Here is a 21,751-nt window from a genome sequence, read left to right as displayed (position 1 = left end):
GGGGGATGTTCTTCAACATACCCCTCAATTCCGAAAATGCCCTTGAGCTATTATTTTTAACAAAAATCTGAAAATTTGTTTAACTTATAAGATTAAATTAGACAAACAAAATATGTGGCTGAGATTTGTTCTCTAGTTATACACTTAATATTAGTTATACTTTGATCACTACCCTATATATATATATATATATATATCCATTGCCATTTCAGTCCATCATTCATAATCTACTAATTTTTGCCATTCATTTTATTTCATATTCTTAAAACAATCAAATTAAGTACAAAAGGGTGCATATATATTGACAGATAATACCGATCTAATACAAAAGTACAACAGTTTTAATCAAATTGTTGGAGATAAAGTAAATTACTACTGTTTTTCATATTTTACACATTAATCAATCCCGCTGCATATATTATAAACTGTAAGCTAGGCTCGCCTATATAATAAACAAATAAAATAGATGAATGATTCACTAGTACTCCATTATTTTGTACTTGCACACAAATTCATAGCTAAATTAGGTTTATTCATTACAAAATCTAACTACATTATCAATGCACACATTCCCATGCATATACTGGAAAGTGGGAATCAATATCAATGTATATTTCCTCTCCATCTTCAAGTACTGAACAAATAACGGTCATTTTATACTTTCTTATATGGCCATTATAGGGATTTTGGTTTTTTTTTTAAATTATTAACTTTGATAATTTGGCCGTCAATACACGCTATTTATTCATTGTAACACCTATTCTAAAACTAAAATAATGTATGTCTTTGATTAAAAAACTTAGTAATAAATTTTACGTACATGTATTGTATGGGTCTCATCTCTGCAGTATTGTTTAATAATGATGTTCACCATAAAAATGGCATGGGAGGACCACGTTCCCTGCAGCCAAAACGGACCCCCGAGTCCCACTCCGACAGTATTGTAAGAGATGTTCAATCAAGGTACACGATAGCCCGTTAAGTGGAGGATCGTAACACTTTGTCTTGCCAGAAGCTCACCTCTCAAGGCCTCACACTTGCAACTGAGAGATATTGCAACTACACGGCAGTAGTGGGAATCGATCATTTGCCATTCTTGCAATTCTACTCCTCCAATACCTGCGCTTCCTGTAAACAAATAGACCACGTTCCGTGTTTCGTTTGTGGCCACCGTTGCTAATCAGATGAATTCCAAGTTTTCAATCTTGGAGGTGCAAAATTTAATTTTTGTACACACAACCAACTCTAATAAAAATATTGGGATTTATTGTGTTTCAATGAATGCACAACATCATCAAACACAACATAAATTGAAGCCCAGAATTGCGGCTCAGTGAATTATCTACTTGAAAATTTTGGGTTAATAAAACCAAGCCAGTGTGGTCCTAGAAAAATGCCAATGAATTATATTGCATGCAATGATTATTAAATATCTACACTTAAAAAGATTTTATTAAACCCAACCCCATCGTACACACAGATCCACCCCTTTCTAGTTTGGGTTGGAAATGAGTGCTTCCAAATTATGATATGCATTTGGATACGAATGATCTAATGTAAAATCTCAAGACTCAATTATATGGATTGGTAGCACTCCTTAGATTAGATTAAGGTAGGAAAAACCTCGACCCGTTAACTATACGATTAATCAAGAATTTCAATATGATTAAACGCCATAAGACTTTGCCTAAAATATCTTGATAAATTATAAACAAGTGAAATACGAGAATTTAACTCATAATAACAAAGTTAATTTCATTTAACTCAGAACTCTTTTGGTCTAACCTACATAGATTTGATTTTGGGTCACTCCCATGTGGCTTAGGGTCCTTCTCTAAGCCACGTGGGCTCTAATACTACTTGTTAGGATCGTCGACCACAAATTTATTTTATATTGTAGCTTTTGGTCAAGCCCACATGAATTTATGTTTAGATCATTCCCTAAAAACCATGTGGATTAGGGCTTGATCCTAAGCTACATGATCTCTGATACCACTTGTTAGGATCGTCTACTACACATTAGTTTGATATTGTCCGCTTTAGGTTAAGTCCACACGAATTTATTTTTGAATCACTCTCAAAAGGCTTGAAACTAATTGGAGTTCAACAACACTTATATATTGCTTCCAACTTCCCCCATTCTCCAATGTGGGATGGGTTTGCAACCCCACAAACCTCCCTACAACTGATATCGGGAATGCAACCCACACACCGAGTCGTTCCAAACATGGCTTTGAGTCATCCTGGACTTGACTCATACATAATTCATTCTGGGCCCGACCTTTGGGTCATCCGAGGACTGACCCTAACTTGAGTTTTTTAGGGCCCGACCCTAAGCCACGTGGGCTATGATACCACTTGTTTGGATTGTCGCTTATACATTAGTTTGAATTGTCCGTTTTGGATCAAGCCTACACATCGAGTCATTCCAGACCCGACTCGAACATAATTCATTTCGGCCCAACCTCTGGGTCATTTAGGGCTCGACTCTATCCTGAGTTTTTCAGGGCCCGTTCCTAAGGCACATGGACTCTGATACCACTTGTTTGGATCTTGACTACACACTAATTTAATATAGTCTGTTTTGGGTCAATTCCACAAGGATTTGACTTTGAGTCCAAACCAAAAGCCATGTGTCTTCGGGCCACCCTACCGCCGTTAAGACACATGGATTTTGATACCACTTATTAGGATCATCGACTGCACATTAGTTTAATATTGTCTGTTTTGGGTCAAAGTTACATAAATTTGTTTTTAGGCCATTCCAAAATATTTTAAACTCATTGAAGTTCTGATGTGGGATGCATTTGCATTCCAACAAATGGATGTACTCTTTTCTGTCTTATGAGATTTTCGTAGTTGAGGTTTTTTACGAGATAGCAAGAGATACACATGAATAAGAATATGCTCTTTTTATCAATACAATTGTTTTCATACAAATAAGAGTATTGAAAATAATAGCTTATTGAGTTGACTTTATTGTGAAATCTCCACCTCCTTTTAGTAATCTCCTCGTATATATCTTGTTTATTGATGTATACTTCCTCCATTCAAAGGTAGTTGGAATATTTTTTTGATACGAGATTTAAGAAATTGATTTGTTAAAGATTAAAGGGGAAAGAAGAAAGTAAGAGAGGGGATAAAGTAAGAGCGATGGAGAGAGAGTAAAATAAGAGAGAATAAAATTTTTAATAAAAAAAAAATAACTCAAATACCTTAGGACAAACAAAAAAGGAATAACATTCAATTATTTTGGGACGGAGGGAGTATTATTCCTCTCCTATGCAAATTTGTACAGCAGATCCCGTTGTTCCTTAAACAGCAACAAAAAAAACTTAATTTCTTCCTAGCCCATTACTGATACATTTAGTTTAGAACTACTGATGTATGGAGGTGTGAATGGAAATCTCTTACAAAAATATTAGTACATATTATGTAACTTGAGTTGAATTCAAATAAAAGTGAACGATGTGAGTAGTCTATTCCCAAATATGTGGTACTACATCTTTGCAACTTACAAGCACCATAAATCGCAACGTGACACAATATAACTTTAATCTATTCAAGAGTTTACACTTCCACCATAATTCACTTAGATGTATTAAAATATACTGTGTAAGACTCATCTATCAAGCTAAACAACGGAGATAATATAAAGTTTCTTCTCACCCCTTTTGCAATGAAGCTAATAGGATGATACTTGCTTATTCCATCTTGCAATACAAAGCTTGATGCTCGTTGAAATTCGATATCTGATGCACCGGAGCCATATTTTAGTTTCACACTTGCTCCAGAATCACTCAAAAGCTCTCTGAAAACAAAACAGCCTTTTGGGGATATGGACTCCAACGATATCGTCCCATCCTTTCCGTCTAATCCAGCAACCAAACGGAATACAGATGATTGTTTATCCATGGATGAGGATTTAGACACTGAAAGACTCTTACCTTCCCCATTGTGCAGCACAAACTTACCTGGAAAAGGAAACAATTCTAGCATGACTGACTAGCCTATGAGGTCTATTGATGCTGGAGAATTTTCAGAATTCGAGTTCTTGACAACAAGTCTAAATGTAGCTCTGAGAGCAGCATCAGTCCCAACTTCAGGAGACTTTTCCATTTTTATAAGTTCATCAGATTCTGATACGACAAAGGTAGAATTCCTGAATTCTTGCGCGAGAGTAATGAGTTGAGAGTTGTAATCAGCAGGAACAGGAGTGATTGATTCTGGAAGAGAAGTATGTGACTTTATTTTAATGTCCCAATCACCATTTGAAAGTCCGGCAAGAAGGTAGGGGCCGTAGAGGAAAGCCTGAAGAGAAGCATAATTTGGCCTATCATCTGCAATAAGTGAACTTGTTGATTGCCTGGGAAGAGGAACATAGTGAAGATTTTAATTAAGAAACTGAAAGATCATACCTTGAATAGCCTCGGTTCTTAGGCTCAAAGGCAGGTGAAGTTCAATTTTGTCTCCCAGAATCCAACCTTTATTGATGGACAAGAAATTACCTGCGCGAATGCATGAAAAACAATCAGTTTTTCACTTTCTTTCCTCTCCCTTTCTTTTGAGGGAGTGAAAAACAATTAGTTACTTGTCATTTTCTCTATCACAATGGAAGAAATAAGAAACAATTTAGCAGACAGCCAGATCAGCTCGAACACATTAAAATAATGCTAATTACAAGCCAGTTAGAATTTACCTGATGCTGGCACAGACAAATTTTGACCATTTAAAGATGCCTCTGAGCCAGCTGAAGATGTCCACGAGGGAATCCTCAAGTTGAGTGTTGATGGTGTTACTTCTGCTTCCTGCATTAAGCAGAATTTTAGAGGATATTGCAGAATATCAATGGTTTATGCATTGTTCTCAGAAAGAGCAGAGAGATGTAAATTTACTGACAGAATATGAGAGGAGAAAAGTGGCTCATATTTCTCAACCAAGAAAGACAATTAAACCCCATGGCGGATAAATATATGCACAAAAAGGAGTTTTTGGTATAAGTTCCATCTACAATCCCTGTCTAGAAGCCTCAGCTCTACCTCCACATACAGAATTACTTTGTTTGTCATTTTGAAGAGGAACAAATTATTGCTTTCGGAAACCACTATAGGCTAGGCCTCAATAAGATTTAATAACGAAACAAAGGACGTAAACAATAAGTAGCAGCTAATGATTGATTTCTTTACCGTCTTTGAAGATATAGAAACTGTTACTTGGAGCCTTTGATCCCACGAAAGTACAGGTTCTACTCTTTGACTCAGTCTGACATGGCCAGATCTCCAATGAAGTGTGCTAGGTATATATTGTATGATGTAAAGTCCCTTTTCTTCTCCCTCCTCTTCAAAGTATATTGAGTCTCCTAATTTCGAGAATGATTCGATTCCTGTAAGTGAGAATAGAGAAAATTGGAGAAATAAACGACATGATCCTTAATCTGATATAATAACAGCTGGAAAGCACAAAATTAATTATGAGTTGAACAAGTCCTAGCAACTGAATTAAATTCCTAAGAACATCCACAATAGCGGCGAGCGGACCGGCGAGCGCCAAATCGGCGAGAATTTCGGCGAGCGCACGCCGATCGGCTCGGCGCTATTGCAGCCTCCCGATCAGCGAGCGACCGGCGAGCGGATTTTTTTTGTTGTTGTTTTGTTTTCGAAACCCTATATATACGCGATTTGCCCGTCATTTTCATTCGCACCACTTGTTTTAACGAGTACTCTCTCTATCTTAATTTCTGTACAAGATCAACAATGTGAAATGGAAAACAACGAAGGTACTCTAATGACGAGCGGGTCTCAAACTCGCCCGGTACCCGTGGGAGGTGGATGGGGTCCGATGCCCGGGTACTACAACATGTACCCGTGGCAGCAGATGATGTCCGAGATGGCAGCCGGGGGGAGTATGCCGGGGGGTTACCGGCGATGCCGGGGTGGGCACCCGGGATGCAGATGATGCCGGGGGGTACCGGCGAAGCAGGGGACGCCGGGGGTGGGGAAAAACTTCTATCGGCCCAGTTTTGATTTTTCGACTGCTTCTTCGCACACATCGACCCCAACGGAGGCGCAGTTCACGCAATATGAGACTTTCTCCTTAGAGGAGTTGGGGTTTGATCTTCTCGGTGTTCCGGAAACTCCCGTTCAAACTGGGGGAGTAGGGCAGGGTCGGGGCCCCCCAAAGAAGAAGGGCAAGGGGAAGGGCAAGGGGGTCGGCGAGTCGTCGCAGCCGGGTGAGGACGACTGCTCGGTACGGAGGAAGTGGACGGATGAGGAGAACGTCGCACTGTTCAAGGCGTGGGTGAGTGTTTGCGATGATCCCCTCACTTGGAACAATTAGAGGATCGTCAACATGTGGGCCAAAATAGCAGCAGCCTACAAGGCATTTTGCCCGGAGGGGAGGCCGCGCAACGGGGAGGAGTATCGGAAGGCGTGGGACCGAATCAGGGCTGGGGTCTCCCGATTTTCGAGCTTGTACACAAACGCCCTCCGCATGCAGAGCAGTGGCCAAACGGAGGATGACTGCAGGAGGATAGCGGAGAAAGCCTTACCCCAGCCCGGGTTGTATAAGGAGATCACCTACTGGAACTCCTATGAGGTGCTGAACGACTCCAAAAAGTTCCCGGCAGGTGTCGCGCTGGCTGGCTGAAGAAGCAACGACGGAACTATACCGGTGATTACAGCGGCAGCAGCGGCGGTTCCCACGATATCCCCGAGGGTGCTCAGGAGCTCCCGTCCCCTCCATCGTTCGCTCGCCGAACTCGCCCGGTTGGTCAAAGGCGGGCGCAACGGGAGGTGAAGGGGGGGGCCGGGGGGTCCTAGGAGGTCCAGTCGGCATCCCCTTGGCCAGTCGACAGAGGATCTCAAATTCTTCGCGCGTCAACAAACGCGTGCTCAGATGGTCAAGATCTTAGCCGATTGGAAGGCGGCAGAGAACCCCGAGGAGAAGAGTTTTCTTCACGCATTGCTCGTGAGCATGCGTGACGATTTGAAGGCCACCGCGGCACGAGGGGTACCGGCGACAACGGAGGCGACGGCGACGGCGGCGACGGGGGCGACGGGGAGAGGAGTGAGGCGGAGGTCGGGATTTTTTTAAAAATAATGTAATTTTTTTAAAAATTAATGTAATTTTTTTTAATGTACTTTTTTTTAATTTAAATAATATTATTGAATTTTCCCGTATCTGTGACGTAAATTTAATTCCGTATTTTGTGTGATTGTCATATTTGTTTTATATAATTTTGAGTGATGTGGCTAGGCTATTGCTAGGCTATTGTTAGGCTATTTGCTTGTCCTGATGATATGGCAGGAGGATTTTTAGTGCTGATGATATGGCAGGAGGAGTTTGTGGCGTGGCGTGGCGTGGCGTGGCGTGGCGTGGCTTGGGCTGTGGCTGGGCTATTCTTATTGTGGATACCCTAACAGCTTAACAAATTTGTCGACAAGTAAACATCTCTTTATTATAGTTTGGGATCATCCAGATAAATACTCAACATGGATAATGGATGCCAGAAAAGTTAATGGTTTTTACCAGTCCCATAACAGCACCAGAAGGAATCGAACTTTGTTCCCCATCCATGGTAGCTTTTAGCCTTGGACCCACCAGGGTGTAAGGGATACATGTAGATCATAACTCCAGGATCGTTGCCTCTTTGGATGCCTAAGACACCATTTGTCAGGGCCTTTTCATAATAATCTGCATATACAACTTTTCTGGTCCACATAAAGAGGTGACGAGAAACCTATGGAAGCAAAGAGAAAAAACCAAGATCATTGATCATATCAAACAATACTCATTAACTTGGTGACACAAAGTAAATGGTTTTATTCAGGTGTCTAAATATATAGCACATAATAGTAAGCGGTGGTGAACCTAGGAAAAAAACAAAGATACAAAACACACCTTCAGCATGTTATAAGTTGTACAAGATTCTTGATTCTCAGTTTTAAGTGTGTTGGCCAATCGTTTTGGATCAGACCTACAAACTAAAATAAGTCATACCACATATAACAAGAGAATAAACAATATTACTTGGTGTGATCAAAACAACAAGAAGAATGATTTCAACACTGGTTACCTTTTGAATTATTAAATAAAAATAAATTCCCAGAAAGCTTAAGTTTTACCAAAATTCATCAACTGATGTTCCTCCTGTAGCATAGCTGTGAGATGAGTTGACAATATCCATGAAGTATGTTCCTATTTCCTGAAAGACACGTAGACAACAAGTTATCTTTACGTTACCAAAAGTAAACTTACAGCGATGACTTTAGGTCTCAGCAGGAAAGAAATTTAATCAATGGGAAACAAAGATATGATTAACCAAAAAAGGTTGTTGTAATTTAGAGGTAGTATTGACTTTTTAATGTTCACAGAGCACCATAACACGGGATTAATCTAATCTTCAACGTATGACCCCTCATGGCATGTAGAACTATATACTTTCAATGTTTTAGACACAACACAAGGTTATGCTTTCTGTGTTGAGCATTTATGAAAATCATTTCTATATCCTAAGAGCATCAGCAGTGGCGGACGTCACTGTGGAATTCCCACCGGCGTGCGGGAATTCCGTGGCGGACATCCGCCATTGTGCGTATCATGCACGGATACGGAACTCCCGCGAGGAATTCGCAGTTCCGCGGCTTTCCGCGAAATTCCGCGGGGAATTCCGTGCGGACGTCTGCCATTGCGATGACTCCCACGCACATCCGCGCGGAATTCCCGTTTATTGCATTAAATATTTTTTTTCAATTCCTATAAATACATCCTGTTGAACTCCACTTCATTCGCACCACTTGTATTAACAAGTTTTTCTCTCTCTAAATTTCTTTTATATATCCGTAATGGCCTGTAGTGGTAGTGGTGGTGATGGGCATTATGAACACATATGCGGTTGATTCACGCACGTGTGCGGGATGCCGCGGAGAGGGAGGAACAAGCGGCCTTGGCGCCGACGGTGCCTCGACCCATCCACTGTCGCACTATAGTACCCCGAGACCACCTCGCTGCCCACCGTAGGTTGTACGCGGATTACTTTGCGCCGGAGCCACGGTTTGGGGAGAACATATTCCGGCGACGGTTTAGAATGCATCGTCCGCTCATTCTGCGTATCGTGGGCGCTTTGGAGCGTCGATACGGGTATTTCAGGGTCCGAGAGGATGCGGCTGGTAAACCCGGCCACACGCCGATTCTGAAGTGCACTGCCGCAATCAGACAGCTGGCATACGGAGGTGCGGCCGACATGTTCGACGGGTACCTCCAGATCGGCGAGACGACTGCCCGAGAGTGCCTGAAGTATTTTTGTCAGGGCGTTAGGGAGATATTGGAGGATAGGTATCTTCGGAAGCCTACCCCCGAAGATTGTCAGGCTCTGTTGGATATGCACGGGAATCAGCACGGGTTCCCGAAGATGTTAGGCAGCATAGATTGTATGCACTGGGAGTGGAAGAACTGCCCCGCTGCCTGGAAAGGGATGTACACTACTGGCTTCAAGGCCAAGAATCCCACGATGATCCTTGAGGCAGTAGCTGACTACCGTTTGTGGATTTGGCATGCCTATTTTGGAGTAGCCGGGTCGAACAACGACATTAACGTCCTCCAATCGTCGCCCCTTTTCAACGACCAGTGCATGAGCGTTAGTCCGGCCGTCAACTTCGTCGCCAACGGCAACCAGCACAACATGGGCTATTATTTAGCGGATGGGATATACCCGATGTGGCCCGTCTTTGTGAAGACGGTCAGGTGCCCAGCAGATGAAAAGAATATATACTTTGCGCAACGTCAGGAGGCAGCGCACAAGGATGTGGAGCGGGCATTTGGTGTGCTCCAGGCTCGATGGGCGGCAGTGAATGGTCCAACACGGCTAGCCGTGGTACGTTGACAATATCGCCGACCTCATGTACGCATGTATTATAATGCACAACATGATTGTCGAAGATGAAGGTCCAACACTGACTGATTGGGTCGATGATGATGATGATGATGATGATGATGATGATGATGCGGGTCCAAGCCACGGCGTGGCCACCAGCAATGCACGCATGGGGATACACCATGACCAAGTCGATCGAGTCCGTGCATTTGCCAACATGCGCCAAAAACAAGCCCATGTTCGACTCCAGAACGATATTATCGAGGAAGTATGGCAGCGGATGGGTCGTCGTTAAAATGTATTTTTTTTAATTTGGTGAAATGTACTTTTCTTTTTTTAATGGAATTTTTTTCCCTATTTGTGTCGAAATTTTATTTCCGTATATGGTTTAATATGTGAATTTGTGAATTTTTTTTAATGTGAGAATTTCGTCGGGAATTCTGCAGGGGAATTCCGTCACTGTGCAGTGGGAAGTCCGTATGACGTGGCAGTGCAGTGAGAAGTCCGTACGACGTGGCAGGAGGTGTGTTTGAAAATTCCACCGGGAATTCCGCGCCACTGCTGATGCTCTAATAGCCAAGCTTACTTAACTTTTTACGCATTCTAATTTTCAAAATCCATTTATACCATATCAATGGTCACCAAAATAGGATGATACAAGTATAACAGATACATATATATGTATGTTACGATCCCACATTGAATCCACAAGCAATTATTGTTTAGGGTTGTTCTTACGTGGGCAGCATGATGAGATATCCCAAAGAGCTCCGGGAACCATTAAATCAGCAATAAAACTAGCTTAGTAACCAGAGGAAATAACATGAGGAAAATCTCAGTTTCCTACCAGGTCTAGCAACTTGTTAGGGTCTAACATGGATCAGATGAAAATTGGATTAAATCGGAAAATGTCTTATTAACAGTACCTGTTATAGAATATAAGTATCTCACATCGGTTATGTGTCCCAATCAGGCTTAGTCTTTTGTACTATATACATGTACTTTACGAAGTAATGAAATAGACCTACTACTTTTCTCTCCTATGTCTGTGTACTTTTCCACATACGTCTATATTTAATTGTTCTACAGTACCTAGCAAAAGGAGCTGCTGAATCGTGTTTACTTTTCAATGGAATGCTACGTATGGTCAGAGACATCGCTATAAGGTAAAGGGCTCTGCAAGTGTTTATTAGCTGATCTTGATGACGATTTCCCTACACCGACTAATTCAGTTAACATGCAGGAGAGTACGCGCAATACAATAGACGAGGCAAATTGACTCCTAACTTAAATACCCATCAGCATTGCTTGTAAATCCAATGTGGAATCAAAACAATTGAATTGACCCCCCATGAGAACTAAATTCCATGGATGGCTCACTCTCTAGGGAGCCTTCGCGTAGGCACATATGGCTTGGTTCCTCTTGCTGCACAGCCCACTCCCCAACCCTCATTCATATCACATGTAGATCCGGGGTCAGACCAAATTGTTTGAGGAAAAGAGAACAAACACAACTAGAAGAAATGATTTTGAAACATTGTTTTTGAGTGATCGTATTTTGTTCAAGTTCTACCCTTTCAGTGCATGGATGTAAGTTTTCCCATGAAAACTTACAGCCAGATTCTACTGAAGGACATTCCACTTTCTTTATCACTACATCAAGGTGGGACGAGATATATGTTGTGCACATGCCCTTTGGCCATGAACTCAGTTCCCAATCACTTGCAACTCAATAAGACACTACAGTCTTACCTTATAAAGTGGTTCGCCAGTAATTTCATATCGCCTTTGAGACCCAACAACAATTGGAATGTGTGTATTGGAATGGAAACCAGATATATCATCAGCCTGCAAATGGACGTTACTAATCAGTTTAAAAAGTAACATGAACCAATGACCTAGGGAAAAAACAATGAAAAATAAGGTATTAAGACATGAGATTCATACTGATGCATCTGTCCACAGTCACCTTTCTCAGACGAGTCAAGTAATTAGCCTATATGGAACAAGACTGATTTGATATTCCCAACAAGTTGAAACATTTCTCTCTAAAAGAAAAGTAATTACCTTCACTGCTAGCAATCCCAGAAAACATGGCTTGTCAAACAGGTGAGCTAAGGCTAAATGTTTTTGGTCACCCTGCAAATTCATATTTTTTTTATCAGGGCATGTTGCCTTAACATACTACAAAAATAATTCTAATTGCAACATAATTCAGTGGTCCTTTCACTTCTCCATTTTTTACACATAAAAATAACCATATATATTCATGTGTTAATATTCTTTCGGTGAATTGAATCACAATAAACAAAAGCAGAAAAGGATTTCAGTTTTTTTCCCATAACGCTATTGTCCCGTATGAACAAATCATCATTGAGCTTGCTGTTACTTCCAGTACAATCATGTTTAAGTGGAAGATTATATTTGCTCCTTCAAATATTATATCTTTGTTGTTCTACTTTTTTTATTGCAAATACTACCAAATGAGTTAGGTATTCAACAAATATTCATTTCTAAATAATAAAAGAGAAGCAGATAATTTTTCGAATGAAACAGTACTAGATTTCCATGTGATGCATCCTTACTGTTATTGAGTATAGCCTGTAAAGAATATCATTCATGCCACCCGTTTCTTCGTTCAGTGATAGCCAGTGCCTTTCAATAGTGTACTTTTTTATTACTTGTTGCACACGGTTGTAGAAGTAATCAACCATCCATTTCATCAATTGTAATGCTCGAGCGCTATCAGCCATGGTGTACTGATCCAATAGACCGGCCAATATCTGCAAAAACCTTGAGAGAATAAGATCTGGAGCCACATTACAGAAAATTTGAATAGAAGCTTGTACCTTGTGGATTGTATAATATGGAGCCCAAACTTCTTGCAGTGTTTCGAATCGGTCAAACAACTCAGATGGAAATGCCGAGAGATAACCTGTTCCAATCTTAATTTGGCAGTCTGATAGAGCAGAAACCACTGAGGACATTTTTTTCCGAAGTTTGCCATTATGCGTGCTAGCCCACATTAGGGCAGATGCACTCAAATAATGTCCTTCATTAAGTAAAAAGAGTAAGTCTCCTACACAGAAAAGTTTTTGAAAGCCTAAAAACTAGAGGCCATGCACTATTTCATGTCAACAATAGCTATTAATTTTAGAAATCCATTTAGTCCATAGTAAATACTGTGTCTAGTAATGTCAGATCAGACTGCAAAGGGCAAAGCATACGATTAATAACACAAATGTCATGCATAACTTAGATGCTTACTCAATTCACATAATGATAGTAATAAAATGAAATAGAGACACCAATGATGATGGTTACAAAGATCCCAAGAAAATTTAATTGTACAATGCTTCAACTGCATCATGGGAAGAAATATGAAATGAAAACCATATGATTCATTTCCTTGATCTCAAACATATATTCATAATAAACCTAAACCACCTCATTTCATTTCATGTATACTGAAGAGAAGAAACACAGTATCAACTCTAAATATGCTCCCAAATTTGTGCATTGCAATAAGAAAAAACATCCAAATATCTCACATAAACCGAAACCAACAACACATCAAGTCAAACTTGCAGCTAAATGAAACCAACCTACAAAATCGAAACATCCAAATATCTCACATAAATCGAAACCAACAACACATCAAGTCAAACTTGCAGCTAAATGAAACCAACCTACAAAATGGCCCCTGAGCTCGACATCTGGAGCCTCCCAACCACCGTATGGTTCACCAGGAGCCTCTAAACCCGCTGTCCTCCGAAAACTCCAAACCAGTCTGTCAACATCCAGCATCAACAAATACTCCAAATTAGTCTGCTGCGCCATACCATGAATCGATTTAGGCTCCAATCTGACATCATGTAACGAAATTTCCCTCAAAAATCCGCCTCCATTCTCCCTCCCCCTCTGACCACCGGCATTCTTCATTTTCGTATACATTGCATTCCAGCTAATCTCATCGCCTTCTAAAAGTATTCTCCTCGGAATCAAGTTCGACCACGTTTGATCATCCGTGGGCATCAAATGTAAATCAGCAACATTCTGTTCCTCCCGTGATGAATTGTTCGATAAAAATCGTTGATAGCGAGCAGTGTGCGATAACACACCGGTGTTGGTGCAAAGCTTATGGCTCAAAGCCAAACCGAAACACAGAAAAAATACAATCAGGCCTCCCAACATCTTCACAAATTCAGCCATAAATTACACCTGCACACCACAATATATCATAGCGGAAAATGATTATTTAGAGGGGAAATACAGCAGAACGTAATCTGCTGGAAATTGAACAAGAGCTACCACTAACACTCAACTAATTCCATCCTATGCGATAATCCAGTGATCAAATATTATAAATGTAAGCTTAATAAAATGGATGCAAAATTAAACATCGAAATATAATACTACTACAAAAGATCAGGAAAAAATTCATACGCTTACATATGAAAATCGCAAGACCAACGATTACCGGCGACAGAGAAGCCAAACAGAATTTAGTGCGAGTGTTGAAAAGTCGCTACAGTGAGAGTCAGCGACTGCATAGTGACAAAACAGATGAGTATTCCCAATATATACAAACTACTTAGCATTTTAGTTTCCTTGTTTATTTCAGTTGATTTTGACTTTTAGTGCCACTCGTTAATCGTTATAGATGAAGTTATAAAACTTTTATATGGATTCCTTTTGGATAAGGGGTTTAAGAAAATAATATTCCCACCGTCATTAGGACTTCTATTTATTGGTGGCACGTGTTTTAAGAAATGTTAAAAAAAGTATGTAGAAAAAAGTTAGTGGAATATGAATCCATATATATTAGTTTTAAATGAAATAAGAGTGAAATGAGTTAGTGGAATGTGAGACTATGTTATACCATTTATGGTAAAAGTGAACCGGAACTCCTATTAGCGGACGGTCTAAAATGAAAACATGGACTCTTATTTGTGGACGGAGGGAGTATATGTTGAGTTAAAATGGAGAGACTAAAGTACGAGAGAGGAAAAAAGTAAGATAGATAAAGAGGCAATAAAAAATAAAGATAGACTAAAGTAAAAGAGGGTTGAAGTTTTGTTTTTAGCTTAGAAAAGAAAATTGATCAATTGTTGTAGGAAGTTTTGTTTTTACCTTAGAAAAGAAAATTGATCACTTGTTGTACGACAGTTCAAAATGAAAAATTGATCACTCAGAATCAGGCATGCACAAGGGTCGAAAACCGCCGGTTCAGGGTCATGAACCGGCGGTTCAAGGGTCGGGGAATGTATGAACCTGAACCGGCCCGCCTAGCTCCCGGCGGTTCCGGTTCCGGTTCAAAAAACCGGCGGGTTACGGGGAGGTTCAAAACCGCCGGTTTTCGGCTTGAACCGCCGGTTCCGGGCCGGTTCGACGGTTCGACGAATTTTTTTTTTTTTTTTGCATTTTTCAACTTTTCAATTTTAATCAACTTACATTACACTTTTCAAGTTTGTTTTTTTATGAAATGTGAGTAAATAAAATTGAAAAAAATACGGATAAAGTTGCAATTTTATTGAAATTGCATGTTTACAAATTACACGTTACAAGTTACAACAATTACAAATTGAAAACATATGGCGGTCTTGAAGTCTTAAACAAAATTTAAATACAAATGAGACTACTAGTGAAGAACTAATTACAAATGACAAGAAACGATGTTGAAGTTCTTAAACGTATAAGTGTATTATATATATACTCTTAACCGGCGAAGAAGATCTTTCTACATAACTAAATTAAGGACACCTTTAGCAATTCAACTTTAAATGTTGAGTTTCGTCTAACAATCAACAAATATAGTAGAATTGTCAAAAGTTTCCCTCATTTAGCCGTATAGAGAAATATACTTCATCGACTAGAGTATATACAAATACAATTATGTAATTGTTTTTGCATATACAAAAACATATGGCGGTTCAACCCTAAACCGGCGGGTTGTCCACGGTTTCCGTCAGAAAACCGCCGGTTTCTGACCGAAAACCGGCGGTTTCTGACCGGTTTTGCAGGCCTACACACTGACCCTACGGCCTAGCCTCTGAAAAGTTGCCGGAACCGTCAGAAACCGGCTCCCGAACCGGCGGTTTACCCCTCAAACCGGCGGTTTACCCCCGCGAACCGCCAGTTCCAACGGCTATACTAAACCCCTACGCGAACCCTACGAACCCCTAACCTACGAAACACTATTTAACCCTTTGAACCGGCGGTTCGAACCGCCGAACCGCCGGTTCAGGTTCAATATATTGCCGAACCTGAACCGGCCCTTCCGACCCTTCAACCCTTCTGCCGGTTCAACCCGCCGGTTCCGGGCCCGTTCCGGTTCATGAACCGGCGGGCCCGAACCGGCGGTTAACCGCCGGGCCGGGTCGGTTTGTGCATGCCTAACTCAGATTGTGGGAGTAGAAATTATAGAAATTGCGGGGGGACCATGGCCACCGTGGCCCTAATGTGGCTTTGCCACTGGCAACATGTTTGAGCCTAACAAGATTTAGTTGAAGAAATTTGGATCGGTGAATTTACATCATAGAAAGAGAAAAAGGTTAAAAATGTGAATATCAGTATTCACTATTCATAATGTTCAATCTATTCTCATGAAACTTTAGAGAAATAGAATATATTTCAACTCATCCCTAAATCAATTTATCAAGAATGTATATTGAAGTAGACTGTGTAAGATTCATCCGTAAGGCTAAGCAAAGGAGAAAGAAGGAAATTCCTGCTCATCCCTTTTGCCACAAAACTGATAGGATGATACTCATTGAATCCATTTCTAAGAGTGAAGCTTGCAGCCTGTTTGAATCCATCATCATCTGATGATGATCCTGAGCTGATGCAGCTGAGCTTGATGCTGCTCTTGTCACTGCCGCCGCTGCATACGTAGCAGCCTTTCTTATCCTCAGACTCCATCGACACGCTTGCATCTTTCCCATCGAGCCCCTTAACGAGGCGAAAAACAGCTACATCAGCCTCAGCTGAGTGAGCTACTACTCCTAGAGGCTTCCCCTCTCCATGATGCACGACGGCCATGCCAGGAAGATCAAACGGCTCTAGCACGACCGACTTGTCAATAGCATCCCACGGCCCTGTGAGGTCTTCATGAGCCGTGTCTTTCAAAATGAGGCGAAAAGTTGAGCTCACAGCAGTGTCTGTCCCTGCCTCGGGCAAGCTTGCCATCTTTAACGTGTTGTTTGTGTTTGAGACGAAGAGTATCGCTGCCTCGGGTCCTTGAGACAGAGAGATCAGCTGAGAGTTGTACTTGGATGATGGGAGTGGAGTTAGCCAGTCTGAAAATGAAGTGGCTGATTTTGCATTGATGTCCCAGTCTCTCTGAGTGAGGCCGGCAAGGAGGTAGGGGCCGTAGAATATTGCCTGAAGCGAAGCGTATTCTTGCCTGTCATCTAAATAACATCAAGAATCCTTGTTAGCAATGACACAATGGTGGATGTCCAAACTATGCTTGGTGGATATTTGTGTGTACCTTTAATTGCCTCTGTCCGAAGACTTATAGGAAGTTCGATAGTAATACTGTCGCCACGGCTCCAGCTTCTCGAGACTGATAGAAAACTGCCTGCATTGAGCAATGAAAAGAAAATTTTGCTTTAGTTGTTAAGTACTAGGAGTATATAGCTGTTGGAGCCTAAATGAATCTCACCAGGAGATGGTAGGGGCAGATTTTGGCCATTGAGTGTCGCCTTTGCTCCTTTAGAATATGTCCAGAGAGGTATTCGGAAATTCAAAGTAGATGTCCCACTTGCTGTTTGCTGCAAAAACAAGTGAAACGAGGCCTAGTTTTTCAGTCGAAATTCGACTTCTAATGCAACCTTTTTCTGGTTTAAGTTGCTTGTCATCAGAAACGTTGACGGAGGGGTGAGATGTAGTACCTCTTTTGACGAGATGAACGTAAATGAGATCTGAAGGCGTGGATCCCACGAAGCGATTTGCTCTACTTGCTGGTTCAGGATGATGTTTCCAGATTTCCAGTTTAGAGAGCTACTTATGTATTGTATTATGTAAAGAGTTGGAGTGTTTCCACCCTCCTCAAAGTATATTGAATCTCCCAATTTTGAGAAGGATTCAATTCCTATTGCCAGGAAAGAACATGATAAAAAAGATGGTAAAATACACCAAGAAATAAAACAAGCTTCACATCACAAGAAAAGGTTGTTGTACCTGTGCCGTAGCAGCACCAGAAAGAGTCGAATTTCGTTCCCCACTTGTGGTAGGTGTGAGCCTTGGAAGTACCAGGGCCTAAGGGTAGCATGTAGATCATGACTCCAGGCTCAGTCCCTCTTTGGATGCTCAACACACCATTTGTTAGAGCCCGCTCGTAGTAATCTGCATACGCCATCTCCTTTGTCCATCTGAACAGGTTCCGCGAAACCTGAACGTTCTCACAATCACCATTTAGTCTCCTATACATACCACACCAGTAAATAGAGAACACACCTTCAGCATGTTATAAGTCGTGCAAGATTCCTCATTCTCCGTCTGCAACGTACCAGCTAGACGCTTCGGATCAGACCTACATAGAATCGGAGAGGTAAGCAAAAGGCAGGCTGATAATTCAATCTACGGTAGATAGGACTTGCATGAACATTATAGCTTGGATTTCTGATTTTCCGTACCAGAACTCTGACACAGACGTTCCTCCCGTGGCGTATGTATGAGAGGAGTTGACAGTATCCATGAAGAATGTTCCTATTTCCTGACAGACACAAGTTATTGAAAACCTCACTGTTTTTTAAGGTACAATACAATAGCATTGTGTTAATTTTGTGCAATACCTTGTATAACGGATCGCCTGTGAGTTCAAACCGCATTTGAGATCCAACAACCACCGGAATGTGAGTGTTGGCATGAAAACCGGACAAGCTATCGGCCTAAAATAGATAACAAGACTGAAAACGCATCAAGAACATGATCACTAAACATACACATTAATCATAAAATGGAGTGTTACCTTAATAGCTAGCATTCCTAGAAAGCATGGCTTATCAAACAGATGGCCTAATGTCAAGTGCTTCTGATCACCCTGCAAAACACCAAACACCGAAAATGAATGTTTTCCGTCTACATAAATGATCCTTTAGAGAGGCGAATTAAGCTGACCGTGATGCTGTACAATCGGTAAAGAGCATCATTCATGCCTCCAGTTTCTTCATTCAACGACGTCCAGTGCCTCTCGATTGTGTACTTGGCTATCACGTTCTGCACACGGTTGTAGAAGTAATCCACCATCCATACACTCATCTTCAATGCTTGTCCATTGCCACCCAAACTGTACTGATCCAAAAGCCCTGCCAATATCTACCAAAGTTCCCATCTATCAATCTCAATTAAACAATACTTTGCAAAACTCCAAACACAAAACTTGCACAAGACAGGCAAAGACAACGCCAAACCTTGTGGATGGTGTAATAAGGCGCCCAAACGGGCTTTATAGCCTCAAAACGGTCAAAAAATTCCAAGGGGAAAGCTGAAAGATAGCCAGTTCCCATTTTCTGCTGACATGCTGATAGAGCTGAAACTACAGCATTCATCTTCTGTTTGAGGCTCTCGTTGTGAGTACTCGCCCACATTTGCGCACACGCGCTCAAATAGTGCCCTTCAATCAATCAATCAATGCCTTATACACAAAATATTTACAATCTAATCAAACAAAACAGAGTACTCTGTTTACAAATGAGACCTACCGACAAAGTGGCCGCGAAGCTCCATGTCCGGGGACTCCCACCCGCCATAGGGGCTGCCGGGAGCGTCCAAGGCTGCAGTCTTGCGAAAGCTCCATACGAGCCTATCGACATCCAAGATGAGCAAGTAGTCTAGATTAGTCTGCTGAGCCCTCCCATGCATAGATTTCGGGTCCAATCTGACATCGTGCAACGACACCTCACTCAGCAGGCCTTTGGCTCCACCCGAGTTCTTGATTTTTCGATACACGACGCCCCAGCTGTGCTCGTCTTCCTCCTGCAGCATCTTCCTCGGAAACAAGCTCGACCACACGGAATCATCCGTGGGCGTGACATGATGCGAGAGCATCTCGTGCTTCCACGTCTCGTTCTTCGATGTCAGCAGTTGGTATCTCAGAGTGTGAGATTGAGTTGGAATGTTGGTGCACTCTTTGCACAAAATGTATCCACATAATTGCAGGATCAACAACACTTGAATAAGAATTAAATAAATCTTCATCTCCTATTTTCATGTAATGTGAAGTGATGATCCAAGATGTATGGATAAAATGAGTAGATTCAACAAGAAATGAAATCCATAGCCATAGAAGCAAAGCAATGGTGGAGTTTGCCACACCAGAAAGAAAGAAAGATTAATGCACACCTACAACATATAAAGATATTTATTTATACCTACTTATTAAAGTGAAACTAGTGGTACGAGATTAATTGCATCCAGCAACTCTACTTGCAATCTTATGCATAATTTGAGAGAGTTGGGATTGCTCTACAAGAATCAACGGATGGGATGTCATTTTCTTCAAGGGTATATTTTACTATATAAGCCATGAATTCTTTAAAATAAATTCTCATCTATTCTGAACTTGTACGTTTCTCTAAAGTAATTTGATTATTTTTCAAGATCTATCCAACTAATGTTTGGTTTTATATTATGTCCTTACGAAGGGTTGTTTTGATAGGCTTATTTAAGTCGAACTTATTTATCACAAATATAAAGTGTTTTGGTGACATTCTAGATCCTGAATTGTTTTCAAACTTCCATAAATTATGGAAAATAAGGTTTTATTCTCCTAGGATTGCCATTAGTATGAGAAAACTAAGAATCATATCAATTCTTTGATTTATTAATATTGGTTAGCATAACAAAATATTTTACTTATTTACTCAATATCAGATTGTTGAATCATAAAAATCATTAGAATTTTGTAATGTTAAATATATTATGTTTTGTGATTTCAACTCATATTCATCAATCAATGAACTGTTATTGTTCTCGGTTGTCATTTTAATGTTATTACTATCATTTTATCACAACTCATGTTATAAATAAACCCATAAAACGAAAAAGATTTTTTGTCGTTTTAACACCCAGATATCACTTATAATTTACAAGCTATTAGGAGATTAGATAGATTGCATATAAGTACAAATTTCCACAAAATAAAAGTATTGGCATAGCACAAAACTATGTAAGAATCATTTGTTTTCCTTACTTAAAATAAACAGAAGATGCATTTTCCACTTTATTGTACTCAAGCCTAAGCCTTAACCTTAGCTGGCCTAATGATAGTAAGAGCAATGACGAGGAAAGACGATCTCACATGTCAATTATTCACCAGTCAGAAATCATTATCTGAATTAAAATATTTTGAAATAAATGAAAATTATTAATATACCATATTATAAAATAAATTGTTATGCCTGCTACAAGTATTTAAAATTGAAAGTGAGGGATATCTAATTGGCGTATCACACCGGCACATTAGACAGGATATTTTTTAAGCATTATTATAAGATTTTTGTGTGGGCATACATTATTTCTCTGGTGGAGAGTCTCTGATGAATATATTTGGATGTTTGTGGAAATATAAATATAAATATAATGTAGAAAAGTGTTGGGATTTTAAATGAAGAGATTTATATAAAAGTGGTGGGTTTGAATTTGAACCGTATGGTTAGGAAGCCAATGAATTGATATAGTTTTTTCTGAGGGACGACAGCAGAATATATTGTTTGCTTTTACTATGCTATCTTGTGACGATATTTCTACCCGTGACTCCAACCATTTGTTCTCTTCTTCACCATCCGAATCCACGCACTTAAGATAACGACAAGAGTAGCCAATGGTGGTCAAACCACGATTTTAACTCTTTCGGAGCCCCAAATTATTGTTAAA

The 21,751-nt window shown here is 40.5% G+C and overlaps 2 protein-coding genes across 2 annotated transcripts; both read right to left on the bottom strand.

Moving 5' to 3' along the window:
• Positions 1-3,526: 3,526 nt before the first annotated feature.
• Positions 3,527-14,513, bottom strand: LOC121762402. Its single transcript, XM_042158280.1, has 13 exons — positions 14,324-14,513; positions 13,561-14,092; positions 12,721-12,923; positions 12,457-12,654; positions 11,939-12,010; positions 11,624-11,719; positions 8,124-8,203; positions 7,900-7,975; positions 7,528-7,738; positions 5,187-5,383; positions 4,700-4,808; positions 4,419-4,508; positions 3,527-4,340 (listed from the first exon to the last, which is right to left on the bottom strand). Exons 2-13 carry the CDS (start codon positions 14,081-14,083, stop codon positions 4,006-4,008), a joined length of 2,190 nt encoding a protein of 729 aa, XP_042014214.1. The 5' UTR covers positions 14,084-14,092; positions 14,324-14,513; the 3' UTR covers positions 3,527-4,005.
• Positions 14,514-16,425: 1,912 nt separating this feature from the next.
• Positions 16,426-20,312, bottom strand: LOC121762488. Its single transcript, XM_042158372.1, has 12 exons — positions 19,579-20,312; positions 19,288-19,490; positions 18,995-19,192; positions 18,846-18,917; positions 18,670-18,765; positions 18,511-18,590; positions 18,332-18,407; positions 18,056-18,266; positions 17,767-17,966; positions 17,538-17,646; positions 17,364-17,453; positions 16,426-17,283 (listed from the first exon to the last, which is right to left on the bottom strand). Exons 1-12 carry the CDS (start codon positions 20,072-20,074, stop codon positions 16,529-16,531), a joined length of 2,586 nt encoding a protein of 861 aa, XP_042014306.1. The 5' UTR covers positions 20,075-20,312; the 3' UTR covers positions 16,426-16,528.
• Positions 20,313-21,751: the final 1,439 nt, after the last annotated feature.

Source organism: Salvia splendens, chromosome 13 (genome assembly GCF_004379255.2).
Source record: "Salvia splendens isolate huo1 chromosome 13, SspV2, whole genome shotgun sequence".
NCBI lineage: Eukaryota > Viridiplantae > Streptophyta > Magnoliopsida > Lamiales > Lamiaceae > Salvia > Salvia splendens.
Note: the sequence above shows the minus strand (reverse complement) of the source record. Positions and strands in the feature narration are given on the sequence as shown.